This window comes from Leptonychotes weddellii, chromosome 10 (genome assembly GCF_054177405.1).
Source record: "Leptonychotes weddellii isolate Sample4059 chromosome 10, ASM5417740v2, whole genome shotgun sequence".
Taxonomy (NCBI): domain Eukaryota; kingdom Metazoa; phylum Chordata; class Mammalia; order Carnivora; family Phocidae; genus Leptonychotes; species Leptonychotes weddellii.
Window position 1 is genome coordinate 13,856,259 of NC_138378.1, and position 21,579 is coordinate 13,877,837.

The 21,579-nt window shown below is 53.5% G+C and overlaps 2 protein-coding genes across 9 annotated transcripts in view; one reads left to right on the forward strand and one right to left on the reverse strand.

The window, feature by feature from the left end:
* On the forward strand, positions 1–15,907 carry TOMM34 (translocase of outer mitochondrial membrane 34). 4 transcript variants are annotated; one of them, XM_081832692.1, is made up of 9 exons: positions 141–261; positions 923–1,255; positions 3,803–3,902; positions 5,013–5,165; positions 8,062–8,231; positions 10,940–11,087; positions 14,611–14,737; positions 14,924–15,039; positions 15,825–15,907. In XM_081832692.1, exons 2-8 carry the CDS (start codon positions 1,117–1,119, stop codon positions 15,026–15,028), a joined length of 942 nt encoding a protein of 313 aa, XP_081688818.1. In that variant the 5' UTR covers positions 141–261; positions 923–1,116; the 3' UTR covers positions 15,029–15,039; positions 15,825–15,907. The 4 variants fall into 4 exon arrangements, with proteins under 4 accessions (XP_006735321.1, XP_081688818.1, XP_030886012.1 ...); XM_031030152.2 differs by lacking the exon at positions 15,825–15,907 and having other exon boundaries at positions 14,924–15,819; XM_031030153.2 differs by lacking the exon at positions 15,825–15,907 and having other exon boundaries at positions 923–1,204; positions 14,924–15,819.
* Positions 9,902–21,579, reverse strand: part of PABPC1L (poly(A) binding protein cytoplasmic 1 like) — a 27,885-nt gene continuing 16,207 nt past the window's right edge. The window contains exons 8-13 of one of the 5 annotated variants that reach the window (XM_081832688.1): positions 21,136–21,264; positions 20,560–20,663; positions 19,635–19,728; positions 18,263–18,393; positions 17,751–17,825; positions 17,171–17,362 (exon numbers count right to left, since the gene is read on the reverse strand). In XM_081832688.1, the coding sequence (XP_081688814.1) occupies positions 17,757–17,825; positions 18,263–18,393; positions 19,635–19,728; positions 20,560–20,663; positions 21,136–21,264 (527 nt within the window). In that variant the 3' untranslated portion in view covers positions 17,171–17,362; positions 17,751–17,756. Of the gene's footprint in view, positions 18,394–19,634; positions 19,729–20,559; positions 20,664–21,135; positions 21,265–21,579 lie in introns of all 5 variants that reach the window. The other 4 variants (XM_081832690.1, XR_014149058.1, XM_081832687.1 and 1 more) reach the window with 4 other exon arrangements.

A 21,579-nucleotide genomic window follows, 5' to 3' on the forward strand; every position in this document is an offset into this window, starting at 1 on the left:
TGCGTCCCGCCCCCTCCCGGGGTGGTGGGCCGTCGGACTCACGTCCTCGCCAGGCGGTGTTCCAGCTCGGACGCTGTTGCGCACGCCTCCGCGCGGTAACGGACGCGCTCCCCGGTGCGCCGGCCCGGCCCGGGATGGTTCCCAAGCTCGCAGACTCCGTGGACGGGCTCCGCGCCGCCGGCAACCAGAGCTTCCGCAACGGCCAGTTCGCCGAGGCCACGGTGCTCTACAGCCGCGCGCTGCGGATGCTGCAGGCGCAAGGTACGACCCTGGCCGCCGTTTCCCCGCCAGGCCGGCCACTCACTCCGGGGTCCCCCGCCGCGGCCGCCCAGACCTCGCTCCTGCCCGGGGTGCTTGCGACTTGATTTCCCCGCGGCTAGCTGGCTCACCAGGCCCACCGGGCACCCTTCCCGCCCATTCCCCCCTTTGGCATCCTACGAGAAACTTCCTTGGCCCTCTCTGCCCCCCTCTTTTTTAAAATTGTAATACGGTTTTATTACTGGTTCTTTTTCACTTACTGGCATATCAAAAACATATTTCCATATTAATGGGTGTTTTATCACATTTTTTTATATCGGTAAAAAAAACCCAAAAAAACCCACAGCATTAAATTCACCGTCTTAACCATTTTTTAAGTGAAGTATTTACATTCACGTTGTTGTGCAACAGATCGCTAGAACTTTTTCATCTGCAGCAGTGAAACTCTGTACCCACTAAACACTGATCTTCCTTCCCTCCCCTCAGCCCTTGGTTTCCACCCTTCTACTTTGTGTAGCTATGATTTTGACTAGTTTAGATAGTTCAGATAAGTGAAGTCATACGGTATTTTGCTTTTGTGACTGATTTCACTTAGCGTAATGGTCCTGAGGACATTATAATCCATGTTGTAGCAATGTGACAGATGTTTTCCTTCTTTTTTAAGGCTGCATTATTTTCCATTGTATGGATATACCACGCTTTCTTTATCCAGATGTAAACAAGGCCTGTCTGATAAGGATCAGGGCTGCAAAGAAGACAAATACAGTGATGTGGTAAGAGAGGTGACTGGGGAGCTCCTTTGGAGTGGAAGGTCAAGGACAACTTTGAAGAAGAAGTGACCTTTGAAGTGACATCTGAATGATGAGAAGAAGCCAAGTGCACACAGTTTTGGGTGCTGAGCATTCCAGGTGGAGGGAACTGTTCATTCCACGGGCCCCCAGACAGAGTAAGCGTGGTGTGTTGCAGGAGCCAGACCATAGTGAGCCAGTGGGGAATTGTAAGTATTGAGGGCAGTTAGATAGGCAGAGCCCTATTGTGTAGGCATTTTACGCGGTAGGCTGTGGTAGGGAGTTTGGATTTTATTCCCTGATGGGAAGCTACTGGGGAGTTTTATTTTAAAAAGAGGAGCACCATGTCCTTTATCAGTTCTCCCAGTGTCCAGCTCCTGGGTAAGACACTTTGGAGAAGAGGTAAGCCTCATTCTAATCAGCCCGTTGCCCCAAACCTCTCCTCCAAAGTGTCTTACCCGTGCGCCCTCATTTTCTGTAGTACCTATTTCCCTTTGCCTTCTCTTCTTGGCTAGCATTTGTTGAGTGCTTTTCTGTGTGCTAGGCACTGCAGACCTCATTCTTTTTTATCTTCTTACAAACCTACAGATAAGACTGTTTATGGACGAGGAGTCCAGAAGAGTTCAATTTGTCTACACTGGGTTATACAATGAAGACATATCAGAGGCAGGATTTGAATGCGCGTCTGACTGATTTGCAAGTCCAAGTTTTGAGTCATTTTGCTAGGCTTCTCCCCACATCCTCTCCAAATTCCAGTCTGTCTTATTTGAACTTCTGCAATTTCAAGCCCCTCTTTTGCCCCCTCTTGTTTTTCTAGAACACTCCTCTTTAGGCCCGCCTCCTCATCTCAGCCTCACTTGATGAAGTCACTGACGAATCTGAGATATTGATATTACTGCCTTTTTCTTTCATCCTACCCCAGCTGGTCTGGAAAAGCATGTGCTTTTGTATGGATTTATTCTGGATCCTTAGAAGGGCTGGCCTGGGGTCTAGACTTAGTAGGGGAACAGCATTTGGTTCTGCTCTTGCTGTTAATTTTCCAGATGATTTCTGGGCAAATCCCTTGATTTCTCTGATCACTTTTGCTGACCTTGAAAGGACGGCAGGGAACAAGCTAACAAAATGAACCCTTCCAGCAAGTCTGTGAAGTGATATGTTCATGTGATAGGGGAGCACACGCGATCAGAGGGATTGAGTGACTCGTGCGGGCTCACGGGCAGGATCCTCAGTTCCTCCGCTGCCCTTCCCACCGCACCTCTGCTACTTGAGACTTGATATGGACTATGAGTTTTGAGTACTTGTGCTTGTTCCTCAAGGGCAAGGATATATTTTACTTTTTTCCTGTACTTTGATGTCTCACTCAGGGCCTGGCAAAATAAGGGGGAAAGTTCTTATTTTATTAGTTTGTTATTGTTGATACTGAATGAACGCCATCATGCCTCAATATGGTAACATACTTAGTGAAAAAAGAGTAAGTTGCGGAAGGATAGGGAGTAGGGTGCCACTCAGTTTCGGAAAGCTTTGAAAGATATAAAATGGTATATTCTCTTCCCTGTGAATGCATATGTAATAGAAGTGGGCAAACATGCATACGGGAGGATGTTACCTACCAACTTCAAGACTGTGCTGACATCTGGAGGTCTGGGCAGGAAGCAAAGGGAAAAGGGTGAGGATGAGTGGAACTTTAGCCATCTCGAAAATGAAAAAGGTTGGAAACAAATACAATGTATGCCAAGTCCAATGATGGATGTCAAGCATCTGTTTTACTGTTTTCTGAATGTTTTGTAATTTTCAGAAGAGAGTTTGTTTTACTTCTTTGGGGTATATACCCAGGAGTGGAATTACGGAGTCAACACTTAATAATTTTTGGGGTGTTTTGTTTGTTTGCTTTCCATTATGGCTTATGCTAGTGGGTATGAAGTGGTTGAAAAATTACTTTTTTAAAGATTTTAGTTACCTATTTGAGAGAGTGGGAGGAGAGCACGGGAGGGGCGAGTGTCAGAGGGAGAAGCCGACTCCCTGCTGAGTGGCGAGCCCGACGAGGGCTCGATCCTGGGACTCCGGGATCATGACCTGAGCCGATGGCAGACACTTAACCAACTGAGCCACCCAGGTGCCCCGAAAAATTATTTTTAAAATTGAAAGTCATTGTGGCTACACAGTAAAAGACATGGGCTTTTGCGATTCCTGAGGATAAGGATTGCCTTTAGAGAAGTGTCTGATAATTCTCCTCCACACTGGGTCGCTTGAATCCTTCCTCTGATTAAGTTCTGCATAGCCCTGCCAGACCCAGAGGACTCTTCCCTGGCAAAATCCTTTCTGATTTGACCAGGTAGGATTAGTCTCTTTCTCAGAGTGAAGGAGACTTCAGTCTCCTTATCACATTTTTCTTTTCCTTTTTCAGGAACCCCTCTTAATTGGGTTTACATGCTTTTTGTAACAAAATTCACACACGTGCACGCGCGCACACACACACATAGTTACAGCATGGATCTCCTTGAGCAGAAGCCAGCTGGTTCATGTTTTGTCTTTTGCCTGGTCCTAGCTTCAGTGGGAGTGAGTGGAGAAGGTGTTTGGTTCCCTGTGAGTGGCGGGAAGCTTGCTGCTCTCACTCCCATGTGAGAATGACAAACCTGGCAGCCCAACGAGCCTGAGTGGGAAGCCCAGAGAGCTCCGGGTATGAAATACACCCCAGAGTCCCGGGGCATCCATTTCCCACCCTGTTAATCTCGTACTTTCTGCTTCCCCCTGGCCAGGTTGTTCGAACCCCGAAGAAGAAAGTATCCTCTTCTCTAACCGCGCAGCCTGCCACTTGAAGGATGGCAACTGCAGGGACTGCATCAAAGACTGCACTTCGTAAGTGGGCGGGGGCGACCTCCGGGGCCTCAGGGTCCCCGGAGGGGAAGCTGTGTTCATCTGGCCTGTTCTCTTCTTGGGGTCGATCCCAGCAGTTAACAGCTGTGTCAGATAATGAGGTCGTGTCCCTAAGTGTCACCAGCTCACCGAGGATAGGAGGCTCTACTTGGTGCTTACGGCCCCTGACTTGTGTCTTTGGAGTCTGCCAAAAGAGCAGGAGTCAGGTGGGGACTTAGAGGTGGGCCTTATGGGCCTTGTAAGATCGGGGACCTGAGGATGAGGGTGAGTTGCAGGCTAGTGACTGGCTCGCCCCGGTGTTTTCTGGGGTGGATGTGTGTGAGAGGGAAAGAAAGAGGGACCGAGGTTAGTGAATTGCCGCAAAACAAGCAAGGAGAAGAAGTTATCCATCGATGACCTGTTGTAACAGGTGTTCAACGGTTTGTCATACTTCTTTCTTCTGCAAGCCAGTCTGACACCGCCTTCTCTCCTCCTCACTGAGCTGACACACGTCTGCAGCATCGCCTTAGGTTTGTGCCCTGGTGGTAGCTGAGGGAGGAGGAGAGGGAGCGGGCTCGTGGGGCCTGTGCTCAGTGGCTCCGTACCAGGCCCGTGCTAGGTTTCCTCCCCAGAGGGCTCATGACCGCCCTGCGGGGTAAGTTTACCGTCCCGCCCAGGCTAGAAGTGGGTTGCAGCCAATTGAGGCCATAAGGTGATCTGCCTGGGGTCCCGTGGCTGGTGGCAGAGGTAGAATTCAAACACCACTCCATCTGACTGCGGAGCCTGTTTCTTCCACCGGGTCGGACTCTATAGAAACACATGGAAGAATGAAAGCTACAGGCGCTTGTTCTTGATCTGGGGGGGTTGCGACTCGAAAATTGGTGCACGAGCACACAGATTTCACAGTCTTAGTGGTTTTCTGCTCATCATACCTTCTCCACTTTGGTCAAAGATAGAAAGTCCCTCTGCCAAGGCCTGACATTTTTAGCAGCGTCTCTGTGCCAGATATGACCTGTACACTGAATGCTGTGGATGACGCTTCCTAGAAGGAGCTGCGGGGGGCGGGGCGGGGGGTGACTCAGCAGCCGGTGACATTTCTTCCTCTGGCTCTAGAGCACTGGCCCTGATGCCCTTCAGCATGAAGCCCCTGCTGCGGCGGGCATCGGCCTACGAGGCCCTGGAGAAGTACCCCCTGGCCTATGTGGACTACAGGACTGTGCTGCAGATTGATGACCGTGTGGCGTCGGCCCTGGACGGCATCAGCCGGTGAGCCTGACTCTGCAGACAGTCTCTCTGGACTCACTCGGGACCATGGCTTTGGTCATCTCTTGGGGGTCCCCCGAGGCCTACTGAGCACGTGGGGAAAGTGCAGGAGGACAGTCCGCTGTTGTGGTTAGCGGGGGCCTGAGGGGTCAGAGTGAGGGGACTGATGGATCGATGGCCCAGCTGCTCCCGATTCCTTACCGGGGTAATAAGGTATTGAGCTCTGTGTAAGGGATTGTTCCAGGTGCCCTGGGGAAGACCCCACTTGCTTCACAGACCTAACTAGAGCGGGGAGAGTGGGACACAGGTGCAGGCAGCCGGGACACGAGGCTATAGGCTGGTGTTTGCAGGGACGCGTCGGCCTGTGGTACTGTGACCCCTTCACAAGGCTCATCAGGCGCCATTTTGTTCTGAGTTTCTGAGTGGTGCTTTGTTTCCGCCTCGTGGCTGCCCTCGTTTGTGTACTGATCGTGTTTCCCCTCTTTGCATGGGCTGCTAGAAAGCCAAACGCTACACTCACAGCAAACCCTTCACAGGACTTCGTGGCGCGTGTTTAGTGTATCATTTTTAGCTTGACTGGTTTTCTCTCTGCCTCCTTTTACTTTCAGTCATTCAACAGAATCTGGCACTTCTGTGTGCCCGACTTTGCACTAGGGCCTGGGCTGATGCCTGACACATAGCTCTTCCTGCCCTAACGGAACCCCCGGTCTCGTGGGGAGCCCCAGTCAGTCACAGCCACGCGCACCACAGTGTGGTGAGTGCTGCGGTAGGAGGCGGCCCAGGGGGCTGAGGGGGCAGAAAGGGGCACCCAGCCCGCCCGGGGGGAAGGAGGAAGCCAGTTAGGACTTCCCAGAGGAGGTGAGCTGAGGCTGAGAAACGAAGAGATCTGGGGCTAGCACAGCAGGAAGGACAGCTATGCAGGGTGAGCCGGGGTGATGTGTTCCAGGAATTGTGAGAAGTCCCATGTCGCTTGGCACTGCGGGCGAGGAGCTCAGCTCGGACGTGTGAGGTGAGGCCCGACCACACAGGGCCCGGACCTAATCCAGGCACGGTGAGGCTTTGTGAAAGGGTCTTCAGCGGGGGGGGCAGTGTGAGCAGATTTGAGAGAGAAGCTCACTGGCTGCCGTGTTGCAGGATGACGTGAAGGAGAGCAGAGTCGGAAGGGCTGGGCGGGAACTCAGATGGTGGAGATGCTGGAAAGAGGACAGTGGGACCAGTTCTGGGGACAGTTAGGTAGTAGTTTGATGAATCTGGGTGTTGGGGGTGGTGAGAAGGGAAAAATAGGAGAAACATCCTGGTGGCTGACATGTTGAGTTGGAGGGGACCATGAGACAAGAGACATGAGGACAGTGGTTGGTATTTACGTGGGTTTTGGAGCAAAAAGAGACAAATACAAGGCAGACCTATGGATTCGAAGGTCATCAGCATAGAGGTGGGTTGAGGTTGTGGGAGGAAAAAAGACCCCCACAACAAGTGAGCCAGGGGAAGAGGATGGTGCTTAGAAAACTGCAACATTTGAGGGACTTCGGGGGAACAGCGGCCGGAGGGGAGGAGGAAACTCGGAGCCTTTAGGGAAGAAGTATTTCCAGAAGGATGAAAACCTCACTCCCATCAGGTGTTGCGATGAGTTAGTGGACTTCTGAGTTTAAGAAAGAGAGTCACTGGTGGTTGTGACGGAAGCATGCAGCGGGTCAGAAGCCCGGGTGGCAGGGGGTTCGAGAAGCCTGGCCGTGAAGAGGCAGAGGAGTCCAGCTGCGATGGCAGAGTGGGGTCTCCAGGGGGGTCTTACTAAGTGAGGAAACGGTTCAGTGCGGCCACTTGGAGTCGGTAGAGAGAAAGGCTGAAGCTAGAGGAGAGCTGCTGGTGGTGGTTCCTGACAGAGGCAGGACGAGGTGAGACCCAGAGCTGAGGCGGAGAGACTGGCCTCGTCACTTCTTCATCTGTGACAGGAGAGACCTAGGAAGGATTCGGTGCCCACGCAGGTGGGTTTGCATTTGTGGGACCTGGAAGTTTGCCCTGAAAAAGGAGGAGGGTAAGGGAGCCGGGCTGAGGAGGGTAGAGGTTTGAAATAGCTGTGCCAGTCAGAAAAACAGCTGTGAGGGCTTAGTCAGAGGCGGTGAGTTTGTAGCGATCGCCACCTGGGACGCCGTCCTTCTAGTCGCACGGAGCGCCGTGGTTGGGGCAGAAAAAGCATACAGTTGGCTTTATTCACTGATCGAGCACATGCTTACTGGGCCCGGGTGGGTATCAGGTGATGTGCTAGGTGCTGGAGATTTCTTAGCCAAACGGACGTGGTCCCTGAGCAACATTTGAAGCAAGTTAGCTGGGCCCAGAAGGGGGGGATGGAGAGTGAAGAGATCATTCCAGGTAGAGGGAAAAGCATGGGCAAAGGCTGGAACATACGGATCAAGAGGGAATGCGGCTCCTGGTAAAAGTGGAGCGGGGGTGGGGGGGGGGCACACCAGATCTCGGGCCCTGTCAGCCTAGGGAAGTGGGAACCGCTGGAGGAGTTCAAAATTTGAGAATGACACAGGATTTGTATTTTATAAAGATCTCTGAGCATTAATCAAAGGTCAGGTGCTTGCCTGGCCTTTTAATAGATCCACTGAGAAAATAAAAGATATGTGATCCTTTCTTGGGGGCATGTGTGGTCCTTTGGGGGTAAGGTTTAAGTACCCTTAACAAGCAGCCATCCCCACTTCGGGCTTAACAGAGTGTGGCCAAGTGACGGCCAGGCGGGGCACGAGTGTCATGGTGGCAGACATCTGTTCCTTTCCTGCTGTGTGTCAGAAGGTTGTAGAGGGATGGTGGCTCTCTCTACCCCCTCTGGATTTATGAGAGGGGGAGTATCTTCTTGACCCAGCTGGAAACCTCCCTGTAATTCTGTCTGCCTTTCCAGAATGACCAGAGCTCTCGTGGACTCGCTGGGGCCCGAGTGGCGCCTGAAGCTGCCTTCTATCCCCTTGGTGCCTGTCACAGCTCAGAAGAGGTGGGATTCCGTGCCTTTGGAGTACCACAAAGAGAAGGCTAAGAGAAAATTCAGAGAAACCACAACTTCCAAGGGCAGAGGTAAGCTGTGACTTCCTGCCCAGAGTGTTAACAGTCTCCCCATGGCCACTTCCTTTAGAGTCATCCTGTAAAAATTGGCCTTGCTTAAGCTGAGCTCTAAAAATTATCTGTGAAACAGTAAGTCTTCACCTCTTAGAGTCTTCTCAATTCTTTCCTGAGGGCGATGCGAAAGTCCTCCCACCACTGTCTGGATTCAGAGATAGAGAAGGCACGTTGGACGCTCAGTGTGGCTCATAGGTATACAGCTTTAGTTCCCTTCTCTTTTCTCTGGCAGTGGTGGGGATGGATGAGCTAGGATGGTTTAGAAAACTCAACACTTTGGTAAAAATAACAAAGAGAACGTATTGGCTCATGTAACTGAAAGTTCCGAGTTCAGGTTCAGGCAAGGTTTGCTCCAGCAGCTCACTACATTATCAGACTCGGACTCCATTCCTCAGTACTCCTCTCAGCTCTCTTCTCTGGTGTGTCTGCTTTGTCTTGGGGCAGTCTTCCCTCCCAGTGGTAAAACAGCTATAAAGTAGTTCCTGGCCTCGTCTCCTTAGGCCATGCCTCATGGCCCAGAGGAAGAGAAAGAGGTGATTTTCTTCTGAGAGCTCCCTAAGAAAGGGTTTCTTTCCTTTAAATCCCTTTAAATACACTGTCTCGGTGTATTCTGGCCTGTTTGGTCACAGGCCATTCTCTGGGAACTGGTCACTGGGACCAGGGGCTGAAATTTTGTGATGACCTCTGCCCTAAGCCATCTGCCCCCACCTTCATAGCGAGAGGGTGACGCTTCCCCAGGAACACACACACCACGTGAGGCCCTGGAGGTGGAATAGGGAGGGGCGATCAAAGCCAGGTAGCCCCAAAACAGGAGACTGTTCACCTTGACCGTGTAAAATGGAGGGGCCGTTCTTCAGGCAGCGGTTCACCGGCGCCCCAGGGAATTAGCTGGGCCCAGTGAGCTAGGTGTTGAGGGGCGGAGGTGCGGCAGGTCTGAGGGCTGGAGCCTGCCGTGGGTGGTAGTGGAGGGCAGGGTCACCCCCCCTTCCTGGGAGGGAACGTGTCTGGCCGTGGGTCGCGTTCACTCTGGTTTGTGGGAACCTGGCAAGTGTCCCCCGACTCTTCTCCAGAATGGAAATGTGGGGCGCTAACGAAAATGGCTTCAGGGCACCTACCAAGTATTTCATTCTTTCAGAGTCACCGAGCCATCTGTTTTCCAGCTCTGTGCCGAACGGCGTGACACAGGGCCTTTAGTGTTTGGGGAGTTTGAAACAGGCACCAACACGTGTGCACTTGGAGGAGTCGGGGAAAGGCTCCCGGAGGAGGTGACAGGTTGAGCTGAACATTGCGGGGGCTGAGGGGGGCGGTCTTAAGCTGGGCAAGGGGAGGGAAGGGCATCTGTGGCAGAGACGGTGGAGAGAGCTAGAGAATGCAGTGCAGTGGGTATCACGGGGAGCAGTGGGAGTCCATCCGCGCGCCTGCGGCTGGTGTGTGGAGAGCCGGGGCAAAGCCGAAGGGGTGTGGACGCCGCAGCCCCCCCAGGAGACGCGCAGGAAGGTTCACAGCAGGGTGTTTGCAAGAGCAAACAACAGAACCGGAAACAGCGCAGGGCTCTCAGTAGAAGGGATGAACGAGCCGTAGCACAGCAGTGCGAACGAACTACAGGGATCTGCATCAATACGGCCGAATCTGAGGAATACTTGAATTATTTATTCTTTTATACGAGATTTAAAAACAAAATGAACAGCAAATGGTTTGTAGGAACTATCGTATATAGTTAAGCTACCAAGAAAAAAAGGGGGGAAGGAAGCACAGGATTGGGGATCATGGTTTCCTCCAGGGATGGATTGACTTGGGGAGGGGGGCCCCATAGGGCTTTAAAGGTCTTAGTAAATGTTCTATTTCTTAAGGTGAGGGATGAGTTCAAGGGTGTTAGTTTTGTTCCTAAAACCTTACCCATGTCGCAAATATTCAGGATTTTATAGAGAGAGTTTTTTAAAAATTAAAGAAACCCGGTGATCTGGGAGCTGGGGCTGGAGCATTGAGTTGCGGCTGCGCAGTGAAGGGCCTGAGGGCCAGGCGAGCAGCCCGGATTTCACCTCGTGTCTCTGTCCGTCAAGGCTGGGGCCACGCGGCGTGGGGTAGGCGAGGGAAGGTGCAGGCTCAGACCAAGCAGAGACGGGGAACGGTGGGCTCTTCTGCCCTCTTCTGCAAGCCCGGGAGCTACACTCTTTCTTTCTGAGATGCTTGCTTATTTAAATACTTTTTTATTCTCCTGCTTTAAGTTTATAGGGTGTTCCTCACTTTGTGGTGTACTCTCAGGTTTTGTCCTGACGCTAGCCCTGGGTGGGGTAGCTGATGGCCCAGCGTACAGAGAAACTGAGGTCCCAGAGACTTAGGCAGGTCGCCCGAGGTCCCCGGCTACTAAGGGGCAGTGCTGGGGCTAGAACCCAGCTTGCTCTTTACCACGTATCTGTTCTTACGTGCATGTCTGTGTGTGTTTCCGTCAGGACTCCCCAACCTCTTCTGACTGAAAACCTGTTGAATTTCCCAGAAGCCCTGTGAGGGGGGCTCCTTCCCCCCGGGAGGCTGCTTCCAAGCAGTGTAGGGAGTCTCGGGGCGGGGGGAGAAGGCCGCAGACGACGCGGGACAGCCGATGCCGGCGAGGCCTCGTGGATCTCGGGCACCCGCTCCATGGCTTTTTCCTCTTCTGAATTTGCATCTAGTGTCTTCTGCTGGGGATGTGGAGAGAGCCAGAGTTCTGAAGGAAGAAGGCAATGAGCTTGTAAAGAAGGGAAACCATAAGAAAGCTATTGAGAAGTACAGTGAAAGCCTCTCCTTTAGTGACATGGAGTCCGCCACATACAGCAACAGGTATCTGCCACCAGCCACTGGCCTGGGGGATTTCAGGACGTCGGCTGCTGTCCGTAGTCTTCTCTCGGACTGGGGCGGGCTCTTCATTCCTAGCGCTTAGTCAGTGTGTCGCAGCTCGAGATAGGCATTCCCAGTTGTTTTGGTCCCCGTGAGGCAGGTGTGGCCAGTGGCATTTGCTCTTTTAAAGGAATAGACACTGAGCGATGCCGGGGCGCCTGGGTGGCTCGGTTGGGCAACTGCCTTCGGCTCGGGTCGTGGTCCCAGGGTCCTGGGATCGAGCCCCGCATCAGGCTCCTTGCTCGGCGGGGAGTCTTCTCCCTCTCCCTCTGCTTGCTACACCACCTGCTTGTGCTCTCTCTCTGTTAAATAAATAAATAAAACTCTTAAAAACAAAGAAAAGGAAAGAAACTGAGCGATGCCAACGTGGAGCCTGGGCTCTGTCAGCCTCCCTCCCCCTCAGGTTTTCATGAACCATCCAGATGAGCACACTCCATAAGTAAGAGCAGTGTGCTTATACAAACACAGCCTCAACGTGTGTCTCGTAGCCCTCCCCCTTTGCCCCAGCCCCACGGGTTCCCCGGACCCTCCTATTAGAAGGCTTGGCACCGTCTCAGCACCAGGACAGAACCCAGGGTGTGGACTAACTATCGCCTGGCCTGGGAGCAAGAGAGATGGTCCCGTCTAGCCTGAAGGGTGTGACCTGTTGAACACCCCGCACCACGAGCTGCTGGACGTGAATGCCGGTTCTTTCCACCGACAGTGGGGTCACTATTCCTTTATTGGGTGGGAGTCACGGTTTTGCAACACACTCAGGCGTACTGGTGGTAGGTGGTCTTCCCCTTTTAAAGTCAAGAAATCAGAAGCTCAGAGCCAGAAGGGCTTTACCTCTGCTCACCGGCCAGTAAATGGTGGAGACAGACTTGCAGCCTGGCTCCGATGAGATCTTTCTATTAGTTTTACTGTCAGAAGCTTGGAACATTCAGCAAGGGACCTTATCTGATCCAAATCTTGCTTATAAAAGATTTACTACAAAATATTATAAATTGTTTCTCCCGCCCTGCTAACATACACATAACTACTCTTTAGTTCAAAAATCTTGGATCTACTATAGTCTTGCCATTCCCTATCCAAAATTCTTGGGATAAAATGTGTTCCAGATCTGAGTAAGGTAATATGGTCTGTATATTGGATCACATAATACTCCCACAGGGTCTGGGCAGTGGCTGAAGTTCATTGTTAACATTTCTGCCTGAAACACGGGGAAATTCCATGTAACCTCAGGCCTGCGCAGGTCAGGTTTTGCTGTCAAATAAGTTCAAAAGAGAACTTTTTGTTTTAAAGCGTGGATTTTCGAATTTGAGACCTGTGGTTTTACTGGCTGATTGGACCAGGGATGCCTCAGTCTGCCAGGCTCACCGAAGGAAGGGCTGTTGCCCGTTTGTTCTAGGTTTCTGATGCAGCATTTTGACGCCCCCATCTCTGGGCCCTCTGGACTCACTTGCTTCATACTGAGAGAGACCTCTAATAGCCTGTTTTCCTGGATTTTTAATACATTCAAGACAATGCTTTGTTTTGTTTAAATACAATTTTTCATACAAGTATGTTTTTGCCACAGGTTTTGTTTTGTTTTTTTTTTAGCTTTTATTTATTTATTTGACAAAGAGGGAACACAAGCAGGGGGAGTGGGAGAGGGAGAAGCAGGCCTCCCACGGAGCAGGGAGCCCGATGCGGGGCTCGATCCCAGGACCCTGGGATCGTGACCTGAGCCGAAGGCAGATGCTTAATGACTGAGCCACCCAGGCGCCCCTGTGCCACACTGTTTTAATTATTAGTGCTTTATACTATCTTGTAGGGCTGGTCTTCTCCCTGTTCTTAATCAGAGCATCACTGGCTATTTTCCCAGGTTTGTTCTTCTAGCTAAACCTTCGGATCATTTTGACAGACTCCAAAAAGTATCTTGGTGGGCTTTTGGTTGTGGTTACATTGAATTTATAAATTTAATTTTGAGGACTGATAACTCGACACAAAACTGAATTTTCCATCCATTGTGGCTGAAATTATACCACATCCTTGATGCCATTTTAATGCTCCGCTTTGTGCCTATGCAGCTCTGTGTACCAGCTCATCGTCTTTGGCTTCCTTCCCTTCTCTCTGTGCAGTTGGTACCTGAGTGGGGATATCACTCGGGTGCCCAGCACCTACAGCTTGCCCTGAATGGACCTTCAGAAGAGTCTCATTTAAAATTAAAAATGAACCTGAATCCCTACCTCACTCTGTATTTTAAAGTAAATTCTAAGTGGATCACAGTTTCAAATGTAGAAAATAAAACCACCAAGTTGTAGAAGAATGCATGGGTTAATTATCTTGCAGTGGGGAAAGTATTAAAATAACATTGTTGTGGGGTGGGCGATAGGGACCAGAGAGGTCGTTAAAGGAAAGGCAAATTTGATTTCATGAGGTTAAAAAGCCTTATGTAAAGATACTGAGCTTTGCCCATATTTAAAGCAACTACATTAAAATGGACTTTGTTTTCTTCCATTATTGACTGAAGTTAAAGATTGACCCCAGGGTTAGTACAGTTACAGGAAAATAGAAAGTTACTGATAGAGCCTCAGAGAGCAGCTCCTTTGCAGAGCATTTTGGCAGTAATAGTCACGGTTATAAATGCACGTATCTGCTGACCCATCCGTTCCTCCCAGTAGGCATCCTGAGTTTTATGCACAAGGATGCTCATGGCAGCATCTTGTATTAGCAAACCGAAAGCAATGAAAAATATCTCCAGATAAGGAATTGGCAAAATAAGTTGTGGTTCATCCAACTAAGTGAATAGTGCTCCCATCGGGAATGGTGAGGTAGAGTGGGTGGAGTTACAGAAGGAGCGCCAAGACACACCTGTTCTTAGTGGCCATCTCCGGAGAAAAGAATGGGGAAGATGTACACACTTTTTTCCCCGTCGATGCAAAACATTTTGTTGTATGGATGTATGCGGCTGTTTTTTCCCCATGATTATGAAAGTTTTCACGGTGTAAGTTGAAAGAATTGTACGTTGGACACTCACACCTACCACCCAAATTCCCCGTTAACATTTTGCTACGTTTGCTCTATCGCACGGAGCCACTGACCGGTGCCGCTTGGTTTGGGCGCATTTCAGAGTGAGCCGCAGACCCTGCACCTGCCCGCTGACGTGTCCGCGTGTGCGTGCTCAGGGTCCAGTACTTACGGTAGAGGACTTCTCAATCCGTCGGGGGCGGGGCAGGCGGGGTTCAGGAGCAAAAGAGCGCAGGCTGGGAGCGGGAGGCAGCCCAAGGGACAGGCCCCATGGCCAGGACGGCCGGGACGTGGAGCGTCCGCCCCGCGGCGGCCCCAGTGCTGGCGCCGGTCCCCTCGCCCCCCCGCACCGCGAGGGTGAGGAAGCCGCACGGCCACCGGCCCCGAGCGGTGTCTGCCGCCTCCCAGGTCACCGCTCGGCTGGTGGGCGGCCGCGGAGCAGTGACCGGACCCTCCCGACGGCCTTTCCCGGCAGAGCGCTCTGCCATCTGGCCCTGAAGCAGTACAAGGAAGCGGTGAGGGACTGCACGGAGGCCCTCCGGCGGGATGGAAAGAACGTGAAGGCGTTGTACAGACGAGCGCAAGCCTACAAGGCACTCAAGGTAAAGAGCCCGACCGAAAGGCACCAGCTGAGACGCCTGTGCCTGTGGTGGCCCCACCCCCCCAGGGCAGCCCCCGCGGTGGCTCAGGGCAGGCCCGCAGGCTGGGGTTCGAGACCCTGTGGGCCTTGGCAGCCCCGGCCCACCTCAGTCAGGTCTCCGTCCTCAGCCCCTTCTCTCTCCTCTCAGGACTACAAATCCAGCTTGGCAGACATCAGCAGTCTCCTGCAGCTTGAGCCCAGGAACGGCCCTGCCCGGAGGCTGCAGCAGGAAGTTAAGCAGAGTTTAAACTAAAGACCCAGAAGGTTAGCGGGAAGCCTCTGCCCGAGCTCCCTCCTCTGTGCCTGCTCCTGGGACCCAGCATGCCCCCGAGCGAGCTCTGAGGCCACTCAGACGTGCTGGCTTCCCACCCCTTAAGAGGCTTTGCTTTGTTCAGAATTAAGCTCAGAGTAGTAAAAAGAAAAAACAAAACAAAAAACCCCCAGATGGTGTTCTGCTGGAACGGTCCCCACTGCCGCCTGCCCCGGACAGCTAGCAGAGCACTTGGCTCGGACGCTGCCCCAAGCATGCTCCCCACGGCTGCCCTCCTAGCTTCCCCAGACCCATCTCACTGTGGTTCATCTGAGCAAAGTGAGCGCGGGGGTCGGGAGGTTGGGGAGGGGTAAACTAGAGCCCAAAGCAGCCTGTTGAGCTGGTTCTCCAGGGCTGCCATCCCCACCCTGTCCGTCCCAGAGCTCCCGGTGTTCTGAGCTCCAGTGCCTTTTGGCTGGGCCCTCCTCTGGTAGGGACACAGAATCCTGACCCGCAGGTGGCCTTGTCTGTAGCTCTGGGCTGCTACCCCCTCCTGCGGGGAAGTGCCTGAGCGGTTTTAAGAGTCTGGAGGTGTGGCCGCTCCTAAAGGTGGGATGGAGAGAAAAGGCCTTGGAGTCTGTGTCCTTCCACTCTGGGCAGGGACCATCTTTTGACCTCAACAGTGGCCCCCTCCAAGCTTCTTGGTTCTTTGTCACGCGAAGTTAATTTGAACTAAATGGACTGATTTTGTTGAACTGTGTATCCAAGCTATTGCATTAAACATCTTTCTGGTACGTAGATGTCTGCCGTACTTCCGTACACTTCGTGCTTGGAACTTTGCAGGAACAAAGAGCTGCAGCGTGTTGAGCACTTGCGCACTCGTCGACCAGACTTCCTGGACTGTGTGCATGGGTCAGGCTGTGTGTACAGTGCGGGGGAAAGCACAGTAACCGACACGGTCCCCGCTCTCGGACGGCTGAGGCCGAGAACCCCAGCAGCAGACTGCAGCCTGCGCGTCTTAGAGGAGCCATCATGCGGCGCTTCTCCCCGACTTGGGGGGCAAGGGGTCCCTGAGGAGGTAAAGCTTGCATTGAGTTCTAACGTGAGAGCTTAACTGGGGAAGAGGGCAGAAAGGCAGTCCCAGCAGACAAAACAGACGTTTGTAAAGGCCTCAGCTGAGAGGAGAGGGTGAGGACCGGGACCAGAAAGTGCTTTCCTGGGCTGTGTCCCAGTTAAAAAAAAAGGGGGGGGGACAATTTAAGATTTTTGAGAGAACAAGTGGGAGGAAGGGCAGAGAGAGAAGCAGACTCCCTGCAGAGCAGGAAGCCCGAGTCGATCCCAGGACCCCGGGATCATGACCTGAGCCGAAGGCAAATGCTTAACCAAAGGAGCCCCCTGGGCGCCCACATTGTTTTCCCCTTAATGGAGCAGCGAGCAGTTTGAGGACTCTAAGACACAGCAGAGGGATTTCATTGTCCCTCTGCTTCCTGTCACAGGAGTGCTGAGCACCATTCAGCTGGTAGCACAGCTTCTGACCTCTGAAGGATGAGTCCACAGACCTCTGAGCTAAGCAGATTTTAGGGTTCACAGAGACACCCATGTGCGTGGCCAAGGGACCAGAGTGGGGAGCTGTACCCCTTTTATTGTCACCTCTCAGGCAAGACTCTTTAACTGATGGGAGGCAGGCTTAGTGGTGACATCCATTCACAATTGACGTTTTCTTCTCAAGGTCTGGAAGGCAAGCATCTTGATTTGCTCATGAACACATAGAAGGTAAAATCATGACTTGGGCAGGTATCCGAAAGCGATTCTGTGTGGTTTCTTCTAGAATTACGTTACACAGCCCCTCAGTCAGCCAGAGCCCAGAAGCAGTTGGTGCTTCTGGGGTGTATACCTGCGCTGCAGGGCAGTCAAGCCAGGCGCCCAGAAAGCTCCATGTGCGTCAGACACGGGCACCCGTAGCTTTAGTTCTTCTCTCAGTGCTGTGTGAGGAGCACTGCTGGGTGCGGATCTGCTCGCGGGCACACACCTACTGCACTCTCTGGGTTTCTGCTCCTTCCAGGCAATTCCCCAGCCCAGTCAAACCCCCACCCTTTGCTCTGCCCCACCTCCCTCAGACACAAGAAGGCCTCCTGGGAGACAAGACAGAGTTTGCAGCACTTTTAATGCACAAAGCAAAAGGTGATAGGCTGGCGGGGTGACTAGCCTTCGTTCCACATCCAGAGCTCAAGTACAGATACGGCCCCGTGGGGAAATAAGTTACGGTTCCCAGGGACGGAGAGCCAAGAGCAGGAAACGCCATTCTCTTGTCAGCCAAGGGAGTGAGGATTCCGTTTTCTGGGGATGAAAGGGTAGGAATAGATGTTTCTGACATAGAGCAGACTCGCGGCCTTCAACTAAGAAGGTAATGGGCCAAGGCAGGCCTTCCGGCAAGGAGTGTGAAGCCGGCCAACGCGCAGGGGAGCCCGGCCCGTCCCCAGTGAGGCCAGGCAGGGTAGCTGGTAAGAGGACACCGCACTCTGCACGGTGGTCGACACTCCTTCTGATCCTACCGTCTGTCCTTTTCCTTTGATCCTTACAGCTTCCCCCAAACTCCTTGGTGCCTCAGAGAAAGGCAGCCACACAGTTTCTGAAAGTCAGTCCCTGACTAGTTTTTCCCGGCTTCCCTTGGGCTCAGCGGCTTCTGTGTCCGTCTGTCCCCCCGGCCCCACCCCGAGCCGCCCACCTGGTTTCAGAGCACGTTCCCCGTCGTCAGCTCTGTGGCCTGGTGTGCATGCAGCACCGCCAAAGCCTCTTCCACCTGTGGGACACGGGGGGGGGGGGGGGGGGGGGTTGGTGCCACTGCCCCGCGGGGCCCTAGGAGAGGAGTGCCTAAGCGTGCTGGGTACTCGAAGTCCCCTCCCTCCACGGCACTGCTGCCCCCAAGTGCCCCTGACGGAAACCCAGTCACCTGCTCCAGACAGGTGTCCACTGCTGGACAGCTGGGACAATCTTAACCCTATACTCCGTCACAACACAGCTCCTTGTACCAAAACCTTGCACGGGGAGCTGCTGCAGAGAATAATCTGGAAGGGCTGGGATAGTACCCCACCCCCCGCTCCCCCCCGCCGCTCAAAGATTCAGCAAGTACTAGCTGGCATTAGGGAAAAGGGAAACCGTCCCAGCCACAGCCTGGGAGCCCTTCTGGGAGAGGTCTTTGTCATGAGCTCTCGCAGGGCACCCTGGCACCCAGACCACCTTGGCATTGAGGGACTCTGGGGACTCCAGCATGAGCAGCAGCTCCGAGTTGTCGATCTCCAGCAGCATGCCCGTGATCTTGCCCGCCAGCTGGGTGTGGGTATCGTAGATGAGGGGGTACAGACGCTCACCTGTATAGAACACCTGGCTGATAACCCAGCAGCCCAGGGGCGGGGGGCAGGGTGGTGGGTACCGTGGAATGGAGCAGTGAGGCATCTGGGGGCTCGTCCCAGAACTGCTCCTTCCAGGCTGTGTCCCTGAGCTCCACTGGGAGCCTCTTTCCCAACCATAAAGTGCGCAGAGCAAACCCTGCTTCGGAGGCTAATTTGAAGAATCAAATTTGATACTCTAGGTGAAGTTACCTACACAGGGTCGGACACCGACTTGGGGTTTAAAGACTACTCTTGCTCATCTTAAAAGAAATAGTTCCCAAATACACACTGGAATTCTAGACAAGATATGCTAATGCCCAACTGGACTTTTGAGGGGGCGGGGGGAGCCACATATACAAGATAAATTCACCTTCCACCATCAGGCACTTCTAGTGACAGGGCCTAGCACTGGTAGCCAGCCCCTCTCGGCCATGTGGGGAGGGTCTGGCCAGGCTGGGGTGCTGGGGTGCTGGGGTGGGAGAGGTTTTCCCACGAGTAAAGTGAAGAGGTTTACAGGGAACGGCTAACAGCCTCCTGCCTCCATGAAGCCCATGTAGAATTTCCTTTGAGCAGTTGGAAGTGGCAAGACCCCAAGTGAGCTGAGGAAACAACAGGGTGGTGGCAAAGGGGGCCCTCAGAGCGGCTCTGGACATCTTGGTGGCCACGGACGGAAGAACCTGCCACCCAGTAGCAAGCCTGTCATTCATTCGACAGTGAGTGGCATCCTTTGGCAGGGCCTGCCATAGACACTGCACTGGGGACGAACTGCACAAGGAACTCACAGCCCAGCAGGGAACGTGTGTTTGCCCCATGCCCCATGCCCACTTATCTCCCGCCTCCCTGCAGTGGCCACTGGGAGCTGGATGACATGTGGGGACAGCCTCTTCCCCTTCAGGAGAGGTGAGGAGCTGCGACGCCCACCGGCAGAAACCCAAGACCACACCCTGGCTCCTGGCCCCCAGTCTGCCCACAGCTGGGCTCTCTCCAGCCCGTCGGGGGCCTGGAACAGCAGAGCTGAAGAACTCTCGGGACCGTCTGCTCTGACCAGTGTTTTAAGGGAGGGAGGGAGGCCGAGAGAGCAGAGGCGACCCCAGCAAGGTCACCCAGCAGGTCGGTCCGCAGCAATGCTGGACCTCGTCCACACGTCTGACCTCCACCCAAGGTCTCGCCCCACCAGGCTGGCCCCCTCTCAGCCCCCGCTTCCGGCTGCGGCCACTCACCGATCATCTGCTTTTGCTCGGGCAGCGGTGCCGCGGCCAGCATGGACGCCGTCAGGGGCTCCTGTCCCGGGATGCGCACAGCGGGCTCCTGCATCTGTACATGGGACAGGAGGGGGACACGTCCCTCAACCACCACGGACAGGCAAGGCCTCGCCACACTTACCCTGTCAGCGGGGCACAGGCCTCCAGGGAAGCTCTGGAGAGTGGGGCAGGGGGCAAAGTACGGACAATGTCCCTAACAAGGGCACAGTGGGCTAGACACTCCAACTCGGATGCCTTCCCCAGTGCCAGGAACCTAGAACGGCCCCCGCCTGAATGCTGCCGCAGGAAAGCATTACTATTCACTTTGTGCCAAATAACGTACTTTTTATCACGTAGCTTTATGGCCACGTCCCCAGCATACTCCTGACCCTTCCACATTACAGGAACTTCCAGCGCATTTTGCCATTTAAAGAGGACATCTGTTCTTTTTGCAAGAAAGAGTTTGAAGTATACACATTGAAATTCTAGACAGGATAGGATAATGCCGAGTTTGGGACTTGGGCAGGGGGCAGGGAGGTAAATACATAGCTTTTTTAATCACAACCTTTCAAATATTCAGCGTATTTCTAGAAGCTCTTTCCTTGCTGCTCAACGCTGAATACTAAAGAAACCCAGATTAATTTTTCTAATAACCCAGGCAGAGCAAATCATAATTAATAAACCAAATGTGATCTTGGCCCTTTCCCTCCTTCTGTTAGTAAGGGGGATTGTTTCTTGATTGCACACATTAGTAAATGAAACTTCCCAATTCAAGAAAAGAAAAGAAAAAAGACAAAAACAAAAAACAAGGCCCAGAGAGGGCCAATGCCTCCAATGCCTTAGCCGAGGTTCTGAGCCAAGCGTCCCGGAGCCCGGACTAAGAGGGCAGTCAGGCCAGCCTTACCCCAGGGTTGTGTGGTGCTGAGGGATATTTGTGCGTCAGGAGAGGCCCGCTTGGTGTAGAATATCCCACCCCACCGGCTCCTGTGGTCTGGGTGCCGATGTTGGCTGTAAGAAATAACGGGGCTGTTACGGCCTGACGGCGATCGAAAACCACAAAGCCTCAAGATGAGCGTCCACGTAGCAGCCCAGCGCGAGCCAGGAGGCCGGCACATAGACGTGCACACGGCTCCTGCGTCCTCGCTAAGGTCCGATCTGAGGCTAAGCCCTGGCACGTGTGAGCTCATTCACCCGCGGGACCAAACCGGAGTGCTATTTTCATCCCTCTTTTAAAGGTGAGGTGATCAGATGGTTAGCAAGGCCACAGAGTGAGCTGGCCCCAGGAGCTGGGTCTGGGGGACTCCGGGGCCCACGAGAACTCCTATGCCACACGGCCTCCAGTCGGCGCTGCTCTCCAAGAGGGCCCATGACGAGGTCACCGTGGAAGCCAGTCCTGACTCCCCACCTGTGCCGACCCAGCACCAAGCCCTTGCCCCGCCCTCCTCACACCCCCATTCGTCTTGGCCCTGCCCACACTCACCCACTCTTTGGGTGTGGGGCAGCGGGGGCGGCACCTGGGTAGAGGCCTGCCTGACACTGCTGACCTGGGCCGGGGGGCGCCGCAACATGGCTGGTGGCCGGACCACTGAGGCAGCTGGAGGATAGGTGGCTTGTGGCACAGAGAACATGGACAGAAAAGTTGGTGGGGCAGGACAATCCGAGTGGCCCACTGCACCCTGAAGGTTCCAGGGTGAGGAAGGGAATGGGAAGGGGGAACCAGAACGTTCTCAGCAAAAAAGATGAGTGAATTCACCGAGCCGGGCGGACCCGGACTCCGGGGAAGGGGAGTGTGTGGAAATCTACAACTACAAAGCCAACTTGTTTCTACCCAGAGCCCAGGAGGCACAGGCATCATGATTGCACCCACGGGGCCCCCAAGACACTGTCAAGTCAGGGTGAGGGCCCCTCCTAGGGAGGGGCCATC